The sequence below is a fragment of the Microcaecilia unicolor genome, chromosome 3 (genome assembly GCF_901765095.1).
Source record: "Microcaecilia unicolor chromosome 3, aMicUni1.1, whole genome shotgun sequence".
NCBI classification, from domain to species: Eukaryota; Metazoa; Chordata; class Amphibia; order Gymnophiona; family Siphonopidae; genus Microcaecilia; species Microcaecilia unicolor.
In genome coordinates, this window is record NC_044033.1 from 33,013,008 (window position 1) to 33,039,242 (window position 26,235).

Sequence of the window (26,235 nt, forward strand, 5' to 3'; positions counted from 1 at the left end):
TTGATGAGTCTCCAGTGAGGAACTGTGTCAGTAGCTTTGCTGAAATCAGATAGACTACATCTAGCGCATGTCCTCGATCCATATCTCTGACCACCTAGTTGTGATGTGATATATTTCTTGTATACCACTAACTCCCTCTTTACAGAGGTTCAAAGGAGTTTAACAAATAGAAAGTATAACCAAAAAAAAGGAAAATGATTATGACATGAGCCATTTAAACAGATAGGTCTTTAACTGCTCTCTAAATGTATCAGATTCGTTTGTTATGATATATTTCCTTGATAAAGCCATGTTGCCTCAGATCTTGTAACCCGTTAAATTCCAGGTAGTTCACTATTCTTTCCTTCAACAGAGCCTCCATTATTTTTCCGTCCACCAAAGTGAGGCTTACTGGCCTGTAGTTTCCTACTTCTCTGTTACCACTTTTGTGACGAGCGACCACGTTCACTCTTTCCAATCTCATGGAACCTCTCCTGTCTCCAAGGGTTTATTAAACAAATCTTTGAGAGGACCCACCAGTAAAGATCGAAGCAAAGAATTCATTCAGTCTCTCTGCTCTAGCCTTGTCTTTTCCGAGTGCTTCTTTTACTCCTTGATGATCTAATGATCCCACGGATTCCCTCACAGGCTTTCTGCTTCTGTTTTACCTGAAAGTTATTACTATGAGTTTTCACCTCTGTGGCAACTTTGTGTGGATGAGGAAAAGGACTGTAGTGGGTTAAGAAGGTTTACTCCGAAGATGTGACCAGCAGGGGGCCACCAGGGTCAGCTTTAGGGTCAATGTTAGGTCCATGTTCTTCCGTGTCTTAAAAGTGATATTGGAAGGGATTTATAAAGTAACTGGACATTTATGCAAATGATATGGAAATTTGCAACAGAATAGATATTTCAGAGGGAATAAATAAGATATAGTAACATAGTAGATGACGGCAGAAAAAAGACCTGCACGGTCCATCCAGTCTGCCCAACAAGATAACTCATATTTGCTACTTTTTGTGTATACCCTACTTTGATTTGTACCTGTGCTTTTCAGGGCACAGACCGTATAAGTCTGCCCAGCACTATCCCCGCCTCCCACCACCGGCTCTGGCACAGACCGTATAAGTCTGCCCAGCACTATCCCCGCCTCCCAACCACCAGCCCCGCCTCCTGATCTTGACTAAGCTCCTGAGGATCCATTCCTTCGGCATAGGATTCCTTTATGCTTATCCCACGCATGTTTGAATTCCGTTACCGTTTTCATTTCCACCACCTCCCGCGGGAGGGCATTCCAAGCATCCACTACTCTCTCCGTGAAAAAATACTTCCTGACATTTTTCTTGTGTCTGCCCCCCTTCAATCTCATTTCATGTCCTCTCGTTCTACCATCTTCCCATCTCCGGAAAAGGTTAGTTTGCGGATTAATACCTTTCAAATATTTGAACATCTGTATCATATCACCCCTGTTTCTCCTTTCCTCCAGAGTATACATGAAAGATGACCATTGTTCAAATGTTTATGGCAACTATGCTTCAGTCCTAACAAATATAAAAATAATCTAAGAGCCAAACACTGCTTGAAGGTGATGAACTAGCAGTCACTTAAGGAGACCAGGGGTAGTCATCACTGATTTTAAGGTATTCATCAAGTAGGGAAGGCTAGTAGCATTCTTGGATGTATAAAGAAGTGTCTCTGTTAGAAAGAAGGAAATTAGTTCTAAATGGATCTCTGAGATGAAGTTTTGAGTTCTGTGTTCAGTTCTGGAGACTGCATCTAGGAAAGGTCATTGAAAAAAATGTTTAAGAGTGCCACCAAAGTGGTGAAAAGCCTACATCATCAACCATTCACAGAGAACGTGAGGGAGCTAAATATGTGCTTTCTACAAGAAGGAAAATAATGAAAGAAATATTCAAATATCTATCAGGCTTCCAAAAAGTATCCTACAGAAGCTTTTTTTCCCAGAAAGAAAAGGTTCCAGGCTAGGGAAATGACGTATGAAGCAGAGGGAAGCTCCAGTCTAGAAGAAAAGTGAGAAGATGCTTTTTTCCACTTTTCCACAAACTTACGGAAAGAGCCAAAACACATAGAGTCCATACTCACTGTTCATCAATGCAACATACATCCACTTCTGATCCCTCATCCCGTAATCCAGTCAATCATACATTTATTCACGGAACTATGTACACCATATGTCTTTGTCTAACACTGCCCTTTAGCTTCCCATTGTCTCCTTCCAATGTTTCTATGTTGATGTCCCATTGTCATATTCCTAATTGATATTCGAATGTCTCGCACAACTCTGCACAATGTAATCCATAACCAAGTTGTAACAAATGTATTTCTATTATTCATATCCTATTGTAAGCCACACTGAGCCCGCAAAAAGGTGGGAAAATGTGGGATACAAATGCAATAAATAATAAGAGTGCTGGACACTTGGAACAGATTTCAAGCAGAGGTTGTAAGAGTTAAAATGGTGGGATAATTCAAGTCTGGGTTACACAAAGGAGGCCAGTTTATGTGAATTAAGTTAATTGGACAGCTTTATCTGGATATTCAGTCTGAATAGGTTTAGTGTAAATATCTGGTCTAAAATAGCCAGAGCAAGCTGTCAATTTAGGCAACTTTTGGTAGCTGCGCTGATTGGCCAAAATTTAACGGGGCTCCTGGAAATCCCCCTGTTTTGTCTGTTTCTCTTGCTAATTTTGTGCAGGATACGATTTTCTTGGACAAATTTGAAACAAGCCAACAGAAGTGAAAATTCAGACTGCAAAGTTTGACTAACTCCCAAAGTTATCTGAGCAAGACTTATGAATATTGGGCACCAAAGAAACCATAGTGGTTGGAGGGGGAGAGGATGAGAAGACCACAGATAAAGATCTGAAAGCATAACAGTCAGGCGTATGTGAGCAGCTTGATTCAATTAAGTATAGTTTTTTTTGTCAACATCTGTGTTTTTAGACCATATATGTGTGAGCACATTTGATGAATACTTATTCTGAATACTGTTGCTGGCTGGTTCTCTGGCCACAAAAAGTAGTCGATCCCTATATATAGGATGTATAGGGAAATCCAGAAAGGAATTACACACTTTCAAACAAAGCCAATAAAGAAATGTAGATGAAAAGAAGGGACATGAGGAGAATTCAGTATAGGCTGTTACCACAGCCGAGCTACATATTTTTCAGTGAGTCTAGCCTTAACAAAAGCTCACTACCAAGCTATATACATCATTAATACTCCTCTTTATGTGACCCCCTTCAAAACTTTTATACTTTTTTATATTATGCTTAACTAATGAATTCAAAAGCAAAGTGTGAAAATACCTTAATGGAGATCCGTATATATCCACCCCCTAAGAACCCTACAAATTGAAATATTATGAAAAGTGGAAAAAATAGTCCAAATTATAACCAAACACACCCAGCACCAGAAATTTTATATTTCAACGGTTTTATTAAATAACACAGTGCAAACAACTTATAGCTTGTATCAGTAACAGATATGAATTAAAGGACTTGTTCACACCAATCAAATACAAATTAACAGAAGAAATGAGTTTTTTGGTTTTATACCCCCCAGTCCACCCATTGTCTGTCTCCTATCCCAAGCAGGTAACTAAACATGTTCGTTTTGTTGCTAGCCACTTTCATGATTAATGTTCCCTTATTCTCCCCCCTCCGCATCCCCCCCCTCCCCCCCCCCCCCGTCCTTTAACAACACCAGAGAGTACATTGGCTCAGATTGCATTCCCAGTCTCTCCTATTTAACCAAACATTCCGTTCAATTATGCACCATAAACCAATAATCCCCTGCCACAGCACCAGAAATTTTAAAAAGAATCAGACAGGAGCGGAACTTATCTTTCCATGCTCTTTTACCGTCTGTTCTCAAACGCCCAACAAGAATCCCTGTTTCAAAGTATCTTCCTTAGGGACACCAGTGCTGCACTATCAAACAGTTCCTTCATTCTCTGGGACAGGAACCTGGCAAATGTCATCTCTTTTCCATAGGTGAGGCAGGCTACCAGTGTACTATTTACATGCTTTATTTTTAGATCCAATTGAAAACTTCACAGCCAAACATACAGGCGCTCTGTACAACTTTTATCCAGGGTGCATTTCAAACACAGTAACTGCTTTGTTTCTACCCCTTAAATGTATTTTAACCTGCTCAGTTGCCTACTTCTCAGCCTCTGGACTGCTCCTCAGTTATCCAGTGAAGGTCTGTGACACAGGGGCGTATCTGCGTGGGGCCACAGGGGCCTAGGCCCCCGCAGATTTCGCCCTGGACCCCCCTACTGCCGCCGTGGGTACCTTTGCTGGCGGGGGACCCCAACCCCCACCAGCCGAGGTCCGCTTCCTCCTGCTGCTGCGAGGTTTTTTAAGTTCTTCATCGGGATTCGTCCTCCGTCACTCTGTGCTGCTGTTCAAAGAAGCTGCTAGCTGAATGCAGTTTCGGACTGAGTCTGACGTCGCTGCTGCACGTTGTACGTGCAGGACGTCAGACTCATGTACAACGTGCAGCAGCGACGTCAGACTCAGTCCTGAAACTGCATTCAGCTAGCAGCTTCTTTGAACAGCAGCACAGAGTGACGGAGGACGAATCCCGATGAAGAACTTAAAAAACCTCGCAGCGGCAGGAGGAAGCGGACCTCGGCTGGTGGGGGTTGGGGTCCCCCACCAGCAAAGGTACCCACGGCGGTAGGGGGGGGGGTCGGAAATGGCGGCGGCTGGGGGGGGGGCTATAATGTGCCCCCTCACTCTGGCTTTGGCCCCCGCTACTGCCGACTTTCAGATACGCCCCTGCTGTGACAGCATTACATTACTCAGACTTCTACATGAGGTACTGGCCTCTTGGTAGTTGAAGCTGTCTTTCATCCATTTCTTCTCCTGCTCTTGCCTCTGCAAAACAGTCTGGCTTTTTCTTAATTCACCAGTAAGTTTCTAAATTGGTTCCATATGACTGTCGTTTTTTTTTTCTCTGTGTTATGAATTGCAACTGCTTGCTCATTGAGTTCACTTTGACCCTGAACTCTTATAAGCCACTGTTGCCCCGGGATTGGTAACTTGTAATCTTGCTACTGAGTGGCCTAGTGGTTAGTGTGGTGGACTTTGGTCCTGGGGAACTGGGTTCAATTCCCACTGCAGGCACAGACAGCTCCTTGTGACTCTGGGCAAGTCACTTAACCCTCCATTGCCCCATGTAAGCCGCATTGAGCCTGCCATGAGTGGGAAAGCGCGGGGTACAAATGTAACAAAAATAAAATAGATACTATTGGAGATTCTACATGGAATGTTGCCACTATTGGACATTCTACATGGAATGTTACTATTCCACTAGCAACATTCCATGTAGAAGGCTGCGCAGGCTTCTGTTTCTGTGAGTCTGATGTCCTGTACGTACGTGCAGGACGTCCGACTCACAGAAGCAGAAGCCTGCGCGGCCACATGGAATGTTGCTAGTGGAGGAGTGGCCTAGTGGTTAGTGTGGTGGACTTTGGTCCTGGAGAACTGGGTTCAATTCCCACTGCAGGCACAGACAGCTCCTTGTGACTCTGGGCAAGTCACTTAACCCTCCATTGCCCCAGGTACAAATAAGTACCTGTATATAATATGTAAGCCGCATTGAGCCTGCTATGAGTGGAAAAGCCCGGGGTACAAATGTAACAAAAAAAAAATTGGCCACTGCTTGAAGCAGGATACTGGGCTAGTGGACCATCGGTCTGCCCCAGTATAGCTAATCTTATGTTCTCTTTTGAGCGCCCTCTAGTGGTAAACTGCTCTATAACTGGCGACAAGCTACCCCTTGCATTACATACCTTACCTCTCTCCCTTTCGAGAGTGAGCCTGCGTACTCAATGAGAGCCATCTTCACTGTTCTGTAGAAAGACGTTCCTTTTTTATCTTAAACTAATTCCTGTAGCATATATCCATCAGTGTAACTGCACATACCGTATTCTTCCTATAACTCTAATGTAACTGAGTTTGCATGCTGGGCTTCCATGCCTGCCCACTTTGTGCCATCTATTTGTGTACCTCATTGTGACATGATTTAATAAAGGCTCTTCCTATGTAGTTATTTATGCATTACATTTATAACCCTCCTATCCAAATATCTAGGTGAGGTACAATAAAACATTCATTAAAGAAACCGCAATACACAATCTTACAAATCACAAACTCTTAAAAACTCAGAACCCCCATCAACCAAATGGCCTAGAAAATAGTCAGGTTTTTAGCAATTTCTTGGGAACAGATGCTGACTGAAACATAACCGATAGTAACAAATTACTACTACTACTACTATTTAGCATTTCTATAGCGCTACAAGGCATACGCAGCGCTGTACAAACATAGAAGAAAGACAGTCCCTGCTCAAGAGCTTACAATCTAATAGACAAAAATAAATAAAGTAAGCAAATCAAATCAATTAATGTGAACGGGAAGGAAGAGAGGAGGGTAGGTGGAGGCGAGTGGTTACAAGTGGTTACGAGTCAAAAGCAATGTTAAAGAGGTGGGCTTTCAGTCTAGATTTAAAGGTGGCCAAGGATGGGGCAAGACGTAGGAGCTCGGGAAGTTTATTCCAGGCGTAGGGTGCAGCGAGACAGAAGGCGCGAAGTCTGGAGTTGGCAGTAGTGGAGAAGGGAACAGATAAGAAGGATTTATCCATGGAGCGGAGTGCACGGGAAGGGGTGTAGGGAAGGACGAGTGTGGAGAGATACTGGGGAGCAGCAGAGTGAATACATTTATAGGTTAGTAGAAGAAGTTTGAACAGGATGCGAAAACAGATAGGGAGCCAGTGAAGGATCTTGAGGAGAGGGGTAGTATGAGTAAAGCGACCCTGGCGGAAGATGAGACGGGCAGCAGAGTTTTGAACCGACTGGAGAGGGGAGAGGTGACTAAGTGGGAGGCCAGCAAGAAGCAGATTGCAGTAGTCTAAACGAGAGGTGACAAGGGTGTGGATGAGGGTTTTGGTAGAGTGCTCGGAAAGAAAGGGGCGGATTTTACGGATGTTGTAAAGAAAGAAACGAGGACCAGCAATAAAAAAGAAAAAAAAAAAAAAAAAAAACCCACCCGACTACGTATTTCCTCCAAACATACCTGATAAAAAGGTGGAACAACCACTAAATTCTGGTTTTCAGATCGTAACGCCCGAGAAGGATAATATGACTGCAACTACCCACTATGGCCTGAGAACACCAGTAACAAAGGTTTAAATTCAATACGCTGCGCCACAGGCAACCAATGCAACAACCTCAACTGAGGCGTAATATGCGCCTCCTGACCCAAGTTCGAAAGAACCCATGCAACAGAATACAGGGCTTTTGTATTCAGTGTGTACTTTAGTGTAACTCCTCGCTAGTCTGGTCATCAGAAGACTTTGTAGGGGTTTATTCCTTTTTTTTCGTGTGTTTCCGTAAATTTAATTTAAACAATCACTTTATAATATGCCTAAACCAAAAGCACAAGGTGGATTACAATACAATAGTGAATAAAACACCATAGAAAGAAAGTCTGTGTCTGCAACTTTTGCTAGTATTTTATATCCAGCAGATAGCCAAGACCTGTCGCTTCTTTCTCTACAACATCAGCAAAATTTGCCCTTTCCTCTCTGAGCACACCACCCGAATCTCATCCACTCTCTCATTACCTCTCGCCTTGACTACTGCAACCTACTCCTCGCTGGCCTCCCACTTAGCCATTTATCCCCCCTTCAATCCGTTCAGAACTCTGTTGCACGTCTTATATTCCGCCTGGACCGATATGCTCATATCACCCCTCTCCTCAGGTCACTTCACTGGCTTCCGATCAGGTACTGGCATACAGTTCAAGCTTCTCCTACTAACCTACAAATGCACTCAATCTACAGCCCCTCACTACCTCTCTACCCTTATCTCCCCTTACGCTCCTACCCGAAACCTCCGCTCACAGGACAAATCCCTCCTCTCTGCTCCCTTCTCCACCATCGCCAACTCCAGGCTCCGCCCTTTCTGCCTTGCCTCTCCCTATGCTTGGAACAAACTCCCTGAGCCCATACGCAGAGCCCCCTCCCTGCCCATCTTCAAATCCTTACTCAAAGCCCTTCTCTTCAATGTCACCTTCGGCACCCAATCATTTTACCTCTATCCAGGAAATCTAGACTGCCCCAATTGACTGTCTGCACATGTTGTCCATTAGATTGTAAGATTGTTTTTGTTAATGTTAATGTCCTTTAGATTGTAAGCTCTTTTGAGCAGGGGACTGTCCTTCTTTGTTAAACTGTACTGCGCTGCATAAACCCTAGTAGCGCTTTAGAAATGTTAAGTAGTAGTAGTAAGTGCCTACATTATAAGATAGGCTCAAGATAAGCACCTTACAAGGTGCTTTAACTAGGTGCTACCTTAAAATGACCCTTTCATTGACCTTCAGATAGATGGCTGAGGTGCAGGGGTGGGCAATCTGCAGCTCTCCATTGAATTTCATGCGGCCTGCCAGAGCATGGGAGTACACACAGAAGACGTCATTAACCAGAGTTTTGACTGGGAGTGGCCTAGTGGTTAGGGTGGTGGACTTTGGTCCTGGGGAACTGAGGAACTGAGTTCGATTCCCGGCACAGGCAGCTCCTTGTGACTCTGGGCAAGTCACTTAACCCTCCATTGCCCCATGTAAGCCGCATTGAGCCTGCCATGAATGGGAAAGTGCAGGGTACAAATGTAACAAAAATAAAATAGATACTATTGGACATTCTACATGGAATGTTGCTATTCCACTAGCAACTTTCCATGTAGAAGCCTGCACGGCCACATTGGTGATCTGCAAGGGCCGACTTCTGCATGGAATGTTGGTGATCTGCAAGGGCCGACTTCTGCATGGAATGTTGGAACAGCAACATTCCATGTAGAATCTCCAATAGTAGCAACAGTGGAGGAGTGGCCTAGTGGTTAGGGTGGCGGACTTTGGTCCTGGGGAACTGAGGAACTGAGTTCAATTCCCGACACAGGCAGCTCCTTGTGACTCTGGGCAAGTCACTTAACCCTCCATTGCCTGCCGCATTGAGCCTGCCATGAGTGGGAAAAGGTATGTAACTAAAATAAAAAATAAAATGTTTTCAGAATAGCCACTTTAACAATTTGTTTCCATTATTTTTAGTTACTTATTTATCTATTACAGAAGGTCCCTGGTGCTCTGTGCATTTCCGGTTCCAACATTATGTAATGTTGCGGCCTTCCAGGGATGGTACTGACATCCATGCATCCCTCTGTATAAAGTTTGCCCACTTCTGCTATACTGTAGCCCAAGTTGTTTTCATGCCACGGCTCCTGAAGTTCAGTTATGGAAAGTATTGGCACTGACTCGGTCATTAATTGACTCAGGAAATGAATGAGTTTCCCATACTTGACCCTCCGAATGAGAGCATTCAAAGCTTCAGTCTCAAGTGCTGTTTTAACTCCATAGCAATTAGGTTTTAATGTATTTCACTGTGCTGCCACTGGAGGGCATGTGGGAATCTCAAACAGTCCAATTTTTTCAGTTAATTATGTTTGCTGTGGTAGAGCCAGGGAGAGAAAAGTGTGTCTTGAAATTCTAGTTGGATTTTGACAAAAATGGAAAAAAAAAATCATGCAAAGCACAAGTTTTCCTTATACAGAATTTTCCAAATTTAGAAGAACATATTGAGGGGCAGCTTTGATATGACATCTAAATACGATTTTGGACTTTGGATTTTGCAAAAAAGTCCCAAAATCCAGGAGCAACCATGGCCATTTTCAAACCAGAAAAACATCCAACTTTTTGTTTTGAAAATGACCATTTGCTAGATGTTTTTTGTGCTTAGCGTGTCTATCTTTTGGGATAATTTTTGAAAAAAAAGTCAAAGGGAAAAATGCACAAAAACAAGCCATGGCATATATATATATATTTTTTTTTTTTTTTTTTTGGGGGGGGGGGGGGGGGGGGGCTGCATTCTTAGTAGACTGGCACACAGATATCCCACAGGGCAGAGGGGCACCCTAGGGGGTACCGCAGTGGATTTCACATAAAAGTACACATCTCACCGTTACCCCCTTATATTATATGGGGAACCCTCCAAAACCCACCAAAATCTACTGTGCCCAACTGTACACCACTACAGTAGCCCTTATACCTGCATGTGTCACCTCTGTGTAGGTACAGTAGGTTTTTGGGTGGGTTTTGGAAGGCTCACATTTTCCACCAAAAGTGTTCCAGTTAGAGTGGGATGGGACCCCCTTCTTTACAGTCCGTTGCACCAACCACTAGGCTACTCCAGGGACCTGCTTGCTGCTCTACTGGGACTGGCCATAACATCTGAAGCTGTCGCTGGTATGTTTGGGAGGTGGGAGAGGGTCAGTGACCACTGGAGGAGTAAGGTGAGGTCATGCCTTAATCCCTCCAATGGTCATCTTTTATCAATTAGGGCACCTTTTTCTGACTTAGGCATGATTGAAACATGTCTAGACCAAAATGTCTATCTTTTAGGCCTGGATGTTTTTGCTTTGTTCCATTAAGGCAGAAAATCCTCCAAATTTTGGGACTGCCCAGATCCCACCCCCAGCATGCCCCTTTGTGATCTAGACTCATTGCAGGGAGCACGTTAGCAGACTATGGCTAAAAATGTGTGTGTTGTGGATTCAAGGAGAAATATGCAATCCACAGAATTATTCATAATATATAAAACCTAATCTATGTATATAATAGGCACCACCAACGTTCTATGAAGCCTCCAGCCGGAAGTGTGAAGGGGGAGAGATATCCGGTTTCCCCATGAGTGTCTGCCCCGCCCTCGCTCTCTCTCTGTAACACAACAGTGAAGGAAAAAACACAGCAAAGCAGGAAATCAAATCGCTCTCTCTGTAACAGTGAAGGACTCAGAGGGGGGAGGGGACAGCAAAGCAGGAAATCAAATCGCTCTCTCTGTAACAGTGAAGGACTCAGAGGGGGAAGGGGAGAGAGGGCAGAGGGCATTGGCAGGGACACACACACTCCCACATGCACACAGAAGAAAACCTTGCTAGCCCCCGTTTCATTTGCATCTGTAACGGGGCTTTTTTACTAGTATTAAATAATACTTGCAGCGAGGAGGATAGTGGTAAAAAGTAAGATATGAGAATATTGTAGTTCAATTCAATTCAGATCTTTTTTTATTTATCAATTTCTATTATTAAACAAGCAATAATCCACCTGTACAGAAAAGTTTAGTTACATTGGGAATATTCATACAAGAAATAATAAAGGAAAAATAAACAATTATTTCTATTAACCAAACTCAAGTCCACAGTCTGACAGTTATTCAAAGTCGTTAAATCGCGACAGGATTGTGAAAAATTACAAGAGGACCTTACGAGACTGGGAGACTGGGCGGCTAAATGGCAGATGATGTTTAATGTGAGCAAGTGCAAGGTGATGCATGTGGGAAAAAAGAACCCGAATTATAGCTACGTCATGCGAGGTTCCACGTTAGGAGTTACGGACCAAGAAAGGGATCTGGGTGTCGTCGTCGATAACACACTGAAACCTTCTGCTCAGTGTGCTGCTGCGGCTAAGAAAGCGAATAGAATGTTGGGTATTATTAGGAAAGGTATGGAAAACAGATGTGAGGATGTTATAATGCCGTTTGTATCGCTCCATGGGCGACCGCACCTTGAGTATTGTGTTCAATTCTGGTCGCCGCATCTCAAGAAAGATATAGTAGAATTGGAAAAGGTGCAGCGAAGGCGACTAAAATGATAGCGGGGATGGGACGACTTCCCTATGAAGAAAGGACTAAGGAGGCTAGGGCTATACAACTTGGAGAAGAGACGGCCCTGAGGGGAGGACATGATAGAGGTATATAAAATAATGAGTGGAGTGGAACAGGTGGATGTGAAGCATCTGTTCGCGCTTTCCAAAAATACTAGGACTAGGGGGCATGCGATGAAACTACAGTGTAGTAATTTAAAACAAATCGGAGGAAAAGTTTTCTTCACCCAACGTGTAATTAAACTCTGGAATTCGTTGCCGGAGAGAGTGTGAAGGCGGTTAGCTTAGCAGAGTTTAAAAAGGGGTTGGATGGTTTCCTAAAGGACAAGTCCATAAACCACTACTAAATGGACTTGGAAAACTCCAAAATTCCAGGAATAACATGTATAGAATGTTTGTACATTTGGGAAGCTTGCCAGGTGCCCTTGGCCTGGATTGGCCGCTGTCGTGGACAGGATGCTGGGCTCGATGGACCCTTGGTCTTTTCCCAGGATGGCATTACTTATGTACTTATGTACTTATGAGTCCAAGATTCCTATACCACGGAGATCTAGGAAATTATAAATATATTCATATCCGATGTGTCTAAATCCTGTATTAGAAAACAAGAGCTAATACTGGATGGATCAGCCTCCAGAATTTCGCTTAGATGTTATGAAAGCTGCGAGTTGGGAGGGTTCATAATAAACATATTTAATTGACTGGTATCTGATCAAACATTTGCACGGATATTTAAGGAAAAACGTAGCTCCCAGCCGAAGCACCTCAGATTTCATTTGAAGAAATTGCTGGCGTCTTTTCTGTGTATCTTTTGATACATCCGGGAAAATTTGGACTTTTAAACCCTTGAAGATTTTTTCCTTGTTTTAAAAAAAAAACCATTCTCAGTATCCAAATTTTGTCTGCTCGCCAGTACTACTGTAGCGACCAAGGTAGCTGCTGTACCTTGTTCTGTATCTGAAGTTTCCAATAATGTAGAAACATCTAACATCTGCTTATTCTGAGTCTGTTGATTTTCATCAGTGGGGAGATAATACACTTGTGAAAAGGGGGGATATCTTCTTCCCCCACCCCCAAAATTTCTTTAATATAAATTTTTAGCATTTCCCGAGGGGAGATAGCCATTTGTTGAGGAAAATTTATGAATCGAAGGTTGTTATTTCTAGAGTAATTTTGAAGTATTTCTCTCTTCCTCCTCAGATTCGTTAAATCTTTAACAATATTGCTTTGCAACAATTGCATTTGCTGAAGATCTTTTTCTTGCTTTTGGACATATTGATTCACAGATTTTAGTCCATCCTCAGTTTCTTTTATCTTCCCTTCTAATGCTGAGATATCTTTACTTATGTTTTGTACCTGAGGGCATAGTACCTTGCCTAAGTCAGCAATAAGAGACCACAAATTATCCAGAGTCACTTCTGAGGGTGTTTAGTTAATAAAACTGTAAATTGAGCCATCAGTATCTCAGCATGTTGAACTGGATTTTCTCCTTCTGCATTCGCAGCTTCTGTCTCCCCCAACGTTGTAAATGCCGCTTGCGCACTTAGTAGAGGAGTTTGTAAATCTAAACTCATAACTCCCTCTAGATCACACTCTGCCTCCTGTCGCACTGCTCCTGAGGCTCGTTCCGCACTCAGGGCTGAGGACGCCGTTATCGGGGAGCTGCTTCCACACGGCTGCGGAGAAGGAGCTCTTATGTCGGGGCTGAGAGAAACTTCCAGCCCATAGTTCTGCCCAGGACCTCCATCTGCCCCAGGCTGAGCAAGCAGGCTGCTCAACGACGATCCAGGATCCGGAGTCCACTGCTAAAATGCTTCAATAGGACTGGATTGAACCGAAGGGCTCCGCGGCTGGGAGGCTGCGGTAGTGGCTCGGCCTCTTCTTTTCGGCATCTCAGGTAATAGCAGGGACTCTCACATACGTCCGACTCATTCGGCGGCCATCTTTGACTCAGTTCAGGCCTTATATACTGCTAATATTCCCTGTTTGGGGTTCAGTGTGGTTTACATCTTAAGTGGGTCAAAAGTTGTGTACAATATTATAGGTAGGACATTAGGTGAATACAATCTTGTTGGTTAGATACAACGTTATATAACACTAGAGGGTGAGAGAGTGGGGACTTAAAGAAGTGATGGTTGTGTAGCAGTCTTTGGAAAGAGGAAAGTTTTTAGCCTCTTCCGGAAACTGAGGTAGTTAATCTCTGATCTAATGGTCGGGGGGAGTAAGTTCCATAAAGAGATTCCTGATACAGAGAACAGCGAGTTAAAGCTTTTCTGAAATCAGATTCCCCTATAGAACAGTGGGGCTAAAATCAATTGTTCTGTTGGCATGAACAATGCAAATAGGTAAGATATTAATCAACAATTCAGAGGTAGCACCTTGTAGAATTTGGAAGACTAGACAGGCAGCTTTAAACTTTATTCTTTCAGCTATGGGTAGCCAATGTAGTTTAACTAGCTATGACGAAACACTAGTATATCTACTCAGTTTGAAAATTAATCTTGCCGTGGTGTTCTCTGTGATCTGCAGTTTTCTCTGATATTGGATCTTAATACCAAAACATTAGACATTACAGTAGTCTAGATGCGGTAGGATCAGCATTTGGACCAATAGCACAAAGGCTTTTTGATCAAAGAATGACCTGACTAAACGTAGTTGTCTCATTTTAAACATTGTTTTCTCCATAGTTGGTTGATATGGAATGAGAATGATGGAGTCTATGAGGACCCTACGCACTCTAGATTCCGATTCAACTGAGAAGGTTCTGTCATTGGATAGTGTTGTTGAAGTTGGGATCTCAACTCCTTGATTCCGGAACCATAGGATCTTAGTCTTTTGTGCATTCAGTTTCAGTTTGTTTGCCAAAGCCCAAGTCTGAATAGTATTCATCCCGGTTGTTACAGATCTTGATGTGAAGATGTTCACAGTAGAAGGAGCATGATGTCATTGGCGTATGATAGTAGTATCTCTCCTAATCCCAGGTGTATTGAGCTGAGGGAAGACATGAAGAAGTTAAACAAGATAGGAGAGCGCGGGGATCCTTGAGGAATGCCACATTTCGGGATCCAATAGTTGGAAATGTGTTTATTTTGTTTTACAGTTTCAGTTTGAGAGGAATTCGTTGAACCATTTGAAGACTGATCCAGTTATTCCTATCTGATTCAGTCGTTCAGGTAACATTACGTGATCCACTGCATCAAACACCACCGAAATGTTGAGCTGAAATAGTAGGACCTGATTCCCCTTACATAGATATTGTTTGACATAAGTTGAAAATGACCAGATTTATAGATGGCAACATTTCAGTCCCGTGCCTTCCCTCTTCTGACTACCTGATTCCTGTACAGATCTCTACCTGATATGATTGTATCCCAGTGATGGGACTCATCGAACCACATCTCTGTAATGGCAGCAGTAGCAGCATTAAGGCATCGTTTCTGTTTGTGCCCCACTATGTAAATCAGGAAAGACTGGCTACAGGAAGGAAAGTAGTTCTGTTTCTGTTCCTTCAGTGTTGCATTGGAGTCTGGCTTCCTGTTCAGTTGTTCTCTGCTCATTTCTATTGCTAATTTGTGGTCACTTATTTGTATTTGGTGAGACTGTCCGTGATCTGCATATGTGGCTAAGGTGAGGTATTCTGCTGACATTTCGTTTCTGTGTACAGAATCCTGCTTGTTCTTGTTTCCAATAAGTGTTGTGTTACAGTTATCGGGACAGGTGTACTGTTTGCACTGCTGCCTTTTTATATGCTGTGCAGTGGGTAGGATGGGTGGAGCCATTGTCAGTTGTTCTACCTCCTAATGTTGGTCTTTCTTCCTAGAGAAAAAAGCACTGCGTATGAGTATACATATGTGTATGTGTAGAATATCTGAATTTTGGGGCATCTATGCATCAGCTGTACTGCTAAGACCCTGAATATTGGCATTGTCCCCCAAGTTCTATAAATGGTGCTCAAAATTACGCATGCAAATTTGGTGAACAACACAAAATGGAGGCACACACAGTCCCTACATACACCAGCAAGAGAGAGTCCAAGGAGTAGGGTAGAAAGGCTCTTCCAAATGACCAAAGGAGACGTCAGTTCAGAAAGGTGATCTTTATTGAAACAATTCAAAAGACTTGACACAGCTGCTGTGTTTCGGCGTCAAAATGCCTGCCGCAGGAGTCTTGTATTGTTCGCTGTACAAAGGAAGGCAATGTTTCCAAGACAGCATGCAACTTTAAATCAACAAAGTAGATACAAATTCTACAGACAACCAGATGACTTGGCCATTTGGAAGAGCCTACCTACTCGACTCCTTGGACTCTCGCATGCAACTTTGGTCGCATGCTCAATTTGTGCGTGCAATTTAATTGAGTAATGAGCCAGTTAACGACAAATTGGGCGCTAACAATCAATTATTGGAGCTAAATGGCAACAATTTGAATTTATGCATGCATTTTGCTTGGCACTGTTCTCTAAAGATTCGTGTTTAAATTTAGCACGCAACTGGTTATGAGAGGGCATGGGCAGGTCAGAGGAGTTCACTAAAGATGCACACAGCATTATAGAATTCGGGGGATCTGCACTTAGTTTAAGCATGAGGATTTACACCAGGTTTCAGTTGGTGTAAATCCATGGGCGCGGATCCTGGTGCAAAACAGTATTCTATAAACGGCGCCCAACTAAGAGCATTTTTCAGTGCCCAAATTTGGGCACCATTTACTGAATCTAGCCCTGGATGTGCGCTTTGTTCTCCAACTTTGGAAGTTTTGATGGTTAAATGGATGTTTTGGAACCAGTGATTGGATTGCTGTATCCCCTTGTTTGGAATGCTTTCCTGATAAGGGGTATTTAGCACTGAGGTTCCTTTTCCATCTATATAACTCCCCCAGTATACAACCTTATTGTACCCTGGTGTGAGATAACCACACCTGATTCACTTCTACCTCATTTGACCACAACACAATCTTGTATTTGTTATCAACCGAAATGGCAAACGCCATTACGGTACTTTGTAAGCCACATTGAGCCTGCAAATAGGTGGGAAAATTTGGGAAATATCTAGCTTTTTTTTTCTATGTGGTTTTACAGTTAGTGATTTAAGAGTAAGAGTTTGTATTATTTTGGTAAATATTTAAACCCCATAGCTGGTGTTTTAAAACCTTCGCGAATATACATTATGGCTAATCTCCACAGATAGTGGCGATATTCAGACGCTACACATATAACTAAGCAGTGTAAGCTTTATCAGTCCCAACTTCAACTGCTTAGTCATGATATTCAGCTGCTGTCTGTAGAGCTGCCCTCACCGTTCTCCAGTATTGTCTGTTTTAATGGAACCACAGCTATACGAATTTAGAAGACATTTATGCTATTGATTTTTGCTTCAAAGGTTAACAAACCCTTGAAAAGAAACCTAGACATGCTTTGTAATATATTTGCTGATTCCTTGAAAGTTTTTTTTTTTCCCCCCCTCAATTTAGAAATCTTGTGAGAGGAATGAAAGAGCTGAGAAATGTCTTACGAAGTGTGGAAACCAAAGCTACCCAGAACGTGAAAATGGTAAGGAATCTTTTTGGGGTTTTTTTTTTTGTTTGTTTGTTTGTTCTGGTCTGATGGAATATGTTTCATGCTCAAGAGACAAGTACTTTAGACAGACCTCTATGACTTGTCACTTGCGGTGGCGGAGCAGGTGGGGGAAGACAGGTTGGTGGTTGGGAGGCGAGGATAGTGGAGGGCAGACTTATACGGTCTGTGCCAGAGCCGGTGATGGGAGGGCGGGACTGGTGGTTGGGAGGCGGGAAATACTGCTGGGCAGACTTGTACGGTCTGTGCCCTGAAAAAGGCAAGTACAAATCAAGGTAAGGTATACACAAATGAGTTTATCTTGTTGGGCAGACTGGATGGACCATGCAGGTCTTTTTCTGCCGTCATCTACTATGTTACTATGTTTTGCCATCTTAAAGAGCTTCCCAAGCTTCAAGTACAGAAATGTACAGTTGCTTTGAACCGACTGCTCATTGTTCATTGCAGCTGCCTTTTCTTTTTCTTGTGCAGTTCTGGAAGCTGCTGAATAATTCTTAGCCCCTGGTGGTGGGTCAGCATTCTAAAAGGCGCTGACTGTCGCTGGCTGAATTTGATCTAGATATTCAATGTTGGGCCTAATCCGGGTGCCAACATTGACCATATGGGTCAGAGGTGGCCACTGGAACTTACTTGGGTACCTGTGATACTCAGACCACTACCTGGGCAATTTTTTTGCATTAAGGGGGTCTTTTACTAAGGTGCACTAGCATTTTTAGCTCGCGCTAAAAATCAGCTGGCGCTAACCCCCAAATTCTGTATATTGCACCTTGATTTCCATGTGGAAATAGAAGCATATTCTGTAACAATGTGCATAACTTAATTGGTTAACTAAGTAATCAGCGCTGTTAATTGGATGTTAAGCAATTATCAGCACTAATTGGCATTAATGTGATTTACCGCGCACAACTCGTTAAGTGTATTCTGTAGCGTGGTACGCCTAAATTCTAAGTCGCACAGTTAAATGCTAAGTAGTAGTAGTTAAAAAGTGGGCATGGCCATGGGTGGGGTGGGGCATTTCTACAATCTATTTGCATTAATATAGAATACACCCACTCTGTGCCTAATTTAGGCGTTGGGATTTATGCCAAGTAAAACATGGCCTAAATAGATGCAACCAAATTTGGTCGCGAGGAGAGGCGCTCAGTGTAATTCTATATACTGCGCAGAGATTTAATTCAATTCTATAAAATTTAAGCATACTAGGCATATTTTTTTCCACGTGGATTTTTCAGGCGCCATACACTGTAAACAATTTGATGGCTAGGGGCTCATTTTCAAAGCACTTAGACTTACCAAGTTACATAGGTTACTAGGGGCTCATTTTCTAATAAGAAAAACATCTAAAAAGTGGCTTAGGGGAAAGGAAATGGAACTTGATATACCACCTTTCTGTGGTTTTTGCAACTACATTCAAATCAGTTTACATAGTATATTCAGGTACTTATTTGTACCTGGGGCAATGGAGGGTTAAGTGACTTGCCCAGAGTCACAAGGAGTTGCAGTTGGAATCGAACCCAGTTCCCCAAGATCAAAGTCCACTGCACTAACCACTAGGCTACTTCCCCAGCATTTGGACATTTGCTTGCCAAAACATTCAAATGTTCAAAACCTTTAAGCATTTCATCTGCAGTGCATCCAAATCACAAGGGGGTGTGTCAGGGTTGGGAGCAGAATTAGGACGTTCCTAGCACTTGGACATTTTTCTACCATAATGGAGCAAAAAAATTGTCCACGACTAAAACTACTACTACTACTTAACATTTCTAGAGCGCTACTTGGGTTACTCAGCGCTGTACAAAATAAACAAAGAAGGAGGGTCCCTGCTCAAATGAGCTTACAATCTAAAGAACGAAATGTCAAGTTGTGCAGTCTAGATTTCCTGGGTGGAGGTGTAGAGGTTAGGTGCCGAAGGCGACATTGAAGAGGTGGGCTTTAAGCAGAGATTTGAAGATGGGGAGGGAGGAGGCCTGACGTATGGGCTCGGGGAGTTTGTTCCACGCGTGGGGTGAGGCGAGGCAGAAAGGGCGGAGCCTGGAGTTGGGTACTGAAAGGAGGGATTTGTCTTGAGAGCGGAGGTTGCGGGTAGGAACGTAAGGGGAGATGAGGGTTGAGAGGTAAGGAGGGGCTGCAGATCGAGTACATTTGTAGGTTAGTAGCAGAAGCTTGAATTGAATGCGGTACCTGTTCGGAAGCCAATGAAGTGACTTGAGGAGAGGGGTGATGTGAGTGTATCGGTTCAGGCGGAAGATAAGACGTGCAGCAGAGTTCTGAACGGACTGAAGGGGGGATAGGTGGCTAAGTGGGAGACCAGTGAGGAGTAGGTTGCAGAAAAGACGTTTTGAGCTACACCTGTTTTAATAACTAAGCCACAAAAAAGTACCGTAAATGACCAGATGATGACTGAAGGAATAAACGAATGACCCCCTCCTTACTCCCCCAGTGGTCACTGACACCCCCTCTGCCCCCCAAAGATGTGAAAGAAATGATACATACCAGTCTCTATGACAACTTCAGATGTTATGGCCAGTCCTATTAGAGAAGCAAGCAGGTTCCTGGAGTAACCTAGTGGTAGATGCAGTGCACTATGGAGAAGGGGAACCAGACCCATAATCCACTCTGTTACACTTGTGGTGAAAAGTGTCAGCTCCCCCCACAAAAAACCCCCCACCAAACACCTACTGTACCCACATACAAGGGCTATTGTAGTAGTGTATAGTTGGGTACAGAAGGTTTTTGGTGGATTTTGGAGGGCTTCCCATACAATTAAAAGGTGTAATGTTGAGATGTTGTTACCTGGGAGCTTTTATGTGAAGTCCACAGCAATGCTTCTTTAGTGTAAATAGAGGTGTGTAGTTTTAGGCGCTGGGGTATCGACTAAGCGTATTCTATATACCACGCCTAAATCTAGGCACCGCTTATAGAATATGCTTAGGCGGAAAATTTTCTGCGTGGATTTTTAGGCACCATATATAGAATCTGGTCCTATATGTCTTCTCTACCTAGGCACCCTGTTATAAAAATACCTTCCTTATGCATTATTTTATGTAGGTGGTACATTGTGATCCTGGGCTGGCATGTAATGAAGGATTGTGGCTAGCAGGCTGTGAAATTTTATTGGGCTCTTATTACACTGATGTATTGTTATGATTACTCTCGAAGTCTTTCAGCAGCCATATATATAGGCCACTACTACTACTACTACTTAACATTTCTAAAGCGCTACTAAGGTTACGCAGCGCTGTACAATTTTACAAATAAGGATAGTCCCTGCTCAAAGGAGCTTACAATCTAGAGGACGAAATGTCAGGTTGGGGCAGTCTAGATTTCTTGAATAGAGGTATAGTGGTTCGGTACCGAATGCGACATTGAAGAGGTGGGTTTTGAGTAGGGATTTGAAGATGGGTAGGGAGGGGGCTTGGCATATGGGCTCAGGGAGTTTATTCCAAGCATGGGCGAGGCGAGGCAGAAAGGGCGGAGCCTGGTTGGCAGTGGTGGAGAAGGGTACCGAGAGGAGTGATTTGTCCTGTGAGCGGAGGTTTCGGGTAGGAATGTAAGGGGAGATGAGGGTAGAGAGGTAATGAGGGGCTGCAGATCAAGTGCCAGTGTTCTTTTAGGGCTTATGCTACCTTCTTCATGGTTTTTTTTTTTAATCCACCTGAGGTTGCGAAAGTAGAGAAGATCTGAAAGGTGGGTCTGAGTGGAGGAGTGGCCTAGTGGTTAGGGTGGTGGACTTTGGACCTGGGGAACTGAGGAACTGAGTTTGATTCCCACTTCAGGCACAGGCAGCTCCTTGTGACTCTAGGCAAGTCACTCAACCCTCCATTGCCCCATATAAGCCGCATTGAGCCTACCATGAGTGGGAAAGTGCAGGGTACAAATGTAACAAAAATAAAATAGATACTATTGGAGATTCTACATGGAATGTTGCTACTGTTGGAGATTCTACATGGAATGTTGCTATTCCACTAGCAACATTCAATGTAGAATGCTGCGCAGGCTTCTGTTTCTGTGAGTCTGACGTCCTGCACGTACGTGCAGGATGTTAGACTCACAGAAGCAGAAGCCTGCGTGGCCACATTGGTGATCTGCAAGGGCCGACTTCTGCATGGAATGTTGGAATAGCAACATTCCATGTAGAATCTCAAATAGTAGCAACAGTGGAGGAGTGGCCTAGTGGTTAGGGTGGTGGACTTTGGTCCTGGGGAACTGAGGAACTGAGTTCCATTCCCACTTCAGGCATAGGCAGCTCTTTGTGACTCTGGGCAAGTCACTTAACCCTCCATTGCCCCATGTAAGCAGCATTGAGCCTGCCATGAGTGGGAAAGCGCGGGGTACAAATGTAACCAAAATAAAAACCAAAACATAGTGATAACAGCAGCATTTCTAATAATTCTTTGTCACTTTTCAGGAAGCAGCCAAGCATCTGGCTGAAGTGCTCCTTCACTCCTTGAGTCAGGACTGCTACTGGAGTCCTTTAAATGACCCCCTGCCGGAATTCCTGAGCAAAGAAGAGGATTCTTTCATTAGCAGCAGTCCTAGACGGAAACCAAGAGTTCATTCCGGAGAAAAGTAAGGGTGATTTCTTTCTTTTTTTTTTTCTGAGGCGGAAGGATAGCGTTCCCCGTCCTGTGAATCTCAAACAGCATTTCTGCGTCTGATAAATTTGTAGCTACACGAAGGGCAGTTTTCAAGCCATTAATCCAGCAAACTGGCCTACTTGAGAACGTCCCTGCTCCGCGTGGTTAAAAGTAAGCTTGAGTTTCCATAGCATTTGTAATTCAAGTCTAGGACCAAGTGATTCATCTCCACAAAGGTCATTGTGTTCGTTCTCCATCACTTTCAGATAAACTTCGAGCATCTCTTTCTCACTTTCAAATGCGTTTTCTTTGCAGCTCCTTTGCACCTTCTGCCTACTTTATGAGCTCTGTTCCCCTGGAAAGTCCTTCCTATCTGCGCCTTTCTCTTCCATTGCTGGCTTTCTGAGATGGTATGCCATGCCATGCTTCTTCTCTGGCCATATTCAAATCCCAGTCTGACATCTCACCTTTTTGAGGGTGGCTTGTAATCATGAGTAACTTCTGCATAATTAATACATTTTTTTTTTTAATTTGTAAAATTTTTTTATTAACAAATCGGAATAACAACATCTGGAGACAAATACTCCTTGAAAATTTCAAAACAGCAATATTCAAGCAATATCGCGTCCAAATCCCCCCCCCCCTCCCTCCATGAACTCTCAATCTCCCCCCCCCCCCCCTCCACCCTTCCTCATCCGCGTCTTATACCCCAGGTTTATTTCTCCCTTAATCATCTTTCCAAACCTCTGCTAAGTGCAGCCACTCTTCCGCATTCGGATTATAATGACCCCTGCGTCTGTCCGTCAATTTTTCCAGTCCCATCATTAGCTGAAGTTTACCCTTCCAATCTTGCCCTGTTGGGCCCAACTTCTGCTTCCATTTCAATGCTATAGTTGTTTTTGCTGCCACCAGGCTCATTCGTGTAATTCTACTTTGCCATTTCTTCCCACCCTTTTTTCCATAACCCATTTGGGTTCACAAGAAAACTGGGTTCCCACCGCTAGTGATATGTAACCCATAACGACCTCCCAAAATTCCTGTATCTTTGGGCATTCCCACTATATATGAAAATATGTTCCTTTCCCCTCCTCGCACCTCCAACAGGTATCCATAGCCTTTATTCGATCTGGAGTATAGTACCAGCGACTCAGGACCTTATACATTAATACATTTTTCTAGATTCTTTTTTGTCATGTAATTTTGTCTTGACTGTATAGTCCCAGGCGTGTAGAGTCATAAGTACATAAGTGTTGCCATACTGGGTCAGACCAAAGGTCCATCAAGTCCAGCATCCTGTTTCCAACAGTGGCCAATCCAGTTCACAAGTACCTGGCAGAAACCTAAATAGTAGCAACATTCCATTAAGAATCCCAAGTGCATAAGTACATAAGTGTTGCCATACTGGGACAGACAGAAGGTCCATCAAGCCCAGCATCCTGTTTCCAGCAGTGGCCAATCCAGGTCATAAGTACATGGCAGCAGCGGCATACCAAGGCCGGGGCGGTGGGGGCGGTCCGCCCCGGGTGCACGCCGCTGGAGGGGTGCAGGGAGCAGCCGTGCACCTGTCGGCTCCGTTGGTTCCCTGCTCCCTCTGCCCCGGAACAGGTTACTTCCTGTTCCGGGGCAGAGGGAGCAGGGAGCCAGCGGAACCGAGAGCCGCGCGGCTGCTCCCAGCGGCCAAGCATGCACCGGGGGGGGGGGGGGGGGGGGATGTGCTGCACCTGGAGGGGGTGCGCATCGGCGATCCGCCCCGGGTGGCAGCCGACCTAGGATCGTCACTGCCTGGCAGGATCCAAAAACAGTACAATACATTTTATGCTGCTTATTCTAGAAATAAACAGTGAATTTTTCCCAAGTCCAATTTAATAATGGTCTATGGGCTTTTTCTTAAGAAGCCATCCAAACTTTTTAAAAACCCCGCTAAGCTAACTACTACATTCTCTGGCAACGAATTTCACAGTTTAATTGCATGTTGAGTGAAGAAATATTTTCTCTGATTCGTATTAAATTTACTACTTTGTAGCTTCATTGCATGCCCCCTAGTCCTAGTATTTTTGGAAAGAGTAAACAAGCAATTCATGTCTACCCATTCCACTCCACTCATTATTTTATAGACCTCTATCATAGCTCCCTTCAGCTGTCTTTTCTGCAAACTGAAGAGCCCTAGCCGCTTCAGCCTTTCCTCATAGGGAAGTTGTCCAATCCCCTTTATCATTTTCGTTGCCCTTCTCTGCACCTTTTCTAATTCCACTATATCTTATGTGCATCTGTATGGTGCTGTGTATACCTGATAGCACTTTATTTTATTGTTTAAAATCACTTAATCTAGATGTCACACAATCAACATACATAGAAAAATACATGACAACAATCCAAGTGATAGTAGCAGTAGTAAGTTAAAAGGAGGAGAATGAGACCAGCATGTGTACGTGTGTTGTTGTGTTTTGTGCTGTTTCTAATGTTAATTGGTAACCCACTTAGAAGATTCAGTTGGTGAGATATAAATAAATACGTGGTTTCATCCGATTTTCTCATACCCTGCTGTCTGGGCAAATAGGAGACACAAAATACTCAGGTGCTTTTAGTGTGCATATTTTACATTTGCTAATTTGCAAAGAGAAACTAGGTTGTTTCTCTTTTGTAAACTTCAAAGCACAAACGTACTTTGCAACTATGCAGGTACCTAAATTGCCCCCTAAATGATCCATCCTAAGTTCGGAATGAAGGACTTTCAGTGCACACTGAGCTGCCTTTAAATGTTTGGATCTGAAAGAAGGTATTACATAGCAAATAAATCATGCATGAGATGTTTCCAGTTGACAGGAAAGAAGAAAAGTCTCAGGGCACATTCAGTACTTGGCCTAATTGTCTAATTTGCTTCTGTCAGCATCTACTGCCCGCAGGACAACTTTGAAGAGGCCCTTCTTCTCCTCTTAATCAGTGAATCCATGGTAAGTCTCAACACCGTATTCCCACAGAAGGAGCACACTTGTCATGCTGTTCTCTTGAATGCACAGACATAAAGGTTAATAAGTTTAAAAACAAAACCAAAGAGACAGAAATATAAGGTGATGCCTTGTCGTTGGATTAACTGAACATAGTTTTGAGTAGCGTTCGTGAGCTAAAATCCCCTTCTTTGAGTCAGAACAGAATAATGCAGAGCCGAGATTGGATAGCAGAGCCGGTAGTGGGAGGCGGGGCTGGAGGTTGGGAGGCAGGGATAGTGCTGGGCAAACTTATACGGTCTGTGCCAGAGCCGGTGGTGGGAGGCGGGGATAGTACTGGGCAGACTTATACGGTCTGTGCCAGAGCCGGTGGTTGGGAGGCGGGACTGGTGGTTGGGAGGCGGGGATAGTGCTGGGCAGACTTATACGGTCTGTGCCAGAGCCAGTGGTGGGAGGCGGGACTGGTGGTTGGGAGGCGGGGATAGTGCTGGGCAGACTTATACGGTCTGTGCCAGAGCCAGTGGTGGGAGGCGGGGCTGGTGGTTGGGAGGCAGGGATAGTGCTGGGCAGACTTATACGGTCTGTGCCAGAGCCAGTGGTGGGAGGCGGGGCTGGTGGTTGGGAGGCAGGGATAGTGCTGGGCAGACTTATACGGTCTGTGCCAGAGCCGGTGGTGGGAGGCGGGATAGTACTGGGCAGACTTATATGGTCTGTGCCAGAGCCGGTGGTGGGAGACAGGGATAGTGCTGGGCAGACTTATACGGTCTGTGCCAGAGCCGGTGGTGGGAGACAGGGATAGTGCTGGGCAGACTTATACGGTCTGTGCCAGAGCCAGTGGTGGGAGGCGGGGCTGGTGGTTGGAAGGCGGGGATAGTGCTGGGCAGACTTATACGGTCTGTGCCCTGAAGAGCATAGGTACAAATCAAAGTAGGGTATACACAAAAAGTAGCACACATGAGTTGTCTTGTTGGGCAGACTGGATGGACCGTGCAGGTCTTTTTCTGCCGTCATCTACTATGTTACTATTAGGCTCATTTTCAAAGCACTTAGCCTCCCAAAGTTCCATAGAAACCTATGGAACTTAGCCTCCCAAAGTGCTTTGAAAATATGCCTCTATGTATTCATGTGCAGATCTCTTGAAAGCTTTTCAAACCAGGTCAGATTGTTCACCAGTTTCAAGGTCTGCAGCCAGACTGTGTTAATACCATAAGTCTGCATTGCTGCGAAAATGAAGAAAGTTCATTTCTTTTTAGGTCTTAATCATCTTTGTTGCCGGACTGTAAAATCTGAAAACGTTTTTTTTTTTCTTCTTCTTACAGTTATTAAATAAGATTCAAGACTGCTGTAATGTTTCATTTTTAGCTGAGCAACTTTCAAACAACCAGATTTGTTTAGCCCTACTGGGGACCTGATGCTGAAGGAAAAAT

General features: G+C 43.9%; 1 protein-coding gene across 2 annotated transcripts in view; it reads left to right on the top strand.

Moving 5' to 3' along the window:
- TTC7A (tetratricopeptide repeat domain 7A) overlaps positions 1-26,235 on the top strand; it is a 557,697-nt gene that overhangs the window by 184,872 nt on the left and 346,590 nt on the right. For both annotated transcript variants that reach the window (XM_030195820.1, XM_030195819.1), the window contains 3 exons: positions 17,184-17,262; positions 21,695-21,855; positions 24,751-24,814. In XM_030195820.1, coding sequence (XP_030051680.1) covers positions 17,184-17,262; positions 21,695-21,855; positions 24,751-24,814 — 304 coding nt within the window. The remainder of the gene's footprint in view (positions 1-17,183; positions 17,263-21,694; positions 21,856-24,750; positions 24,815-26,235) is intronic.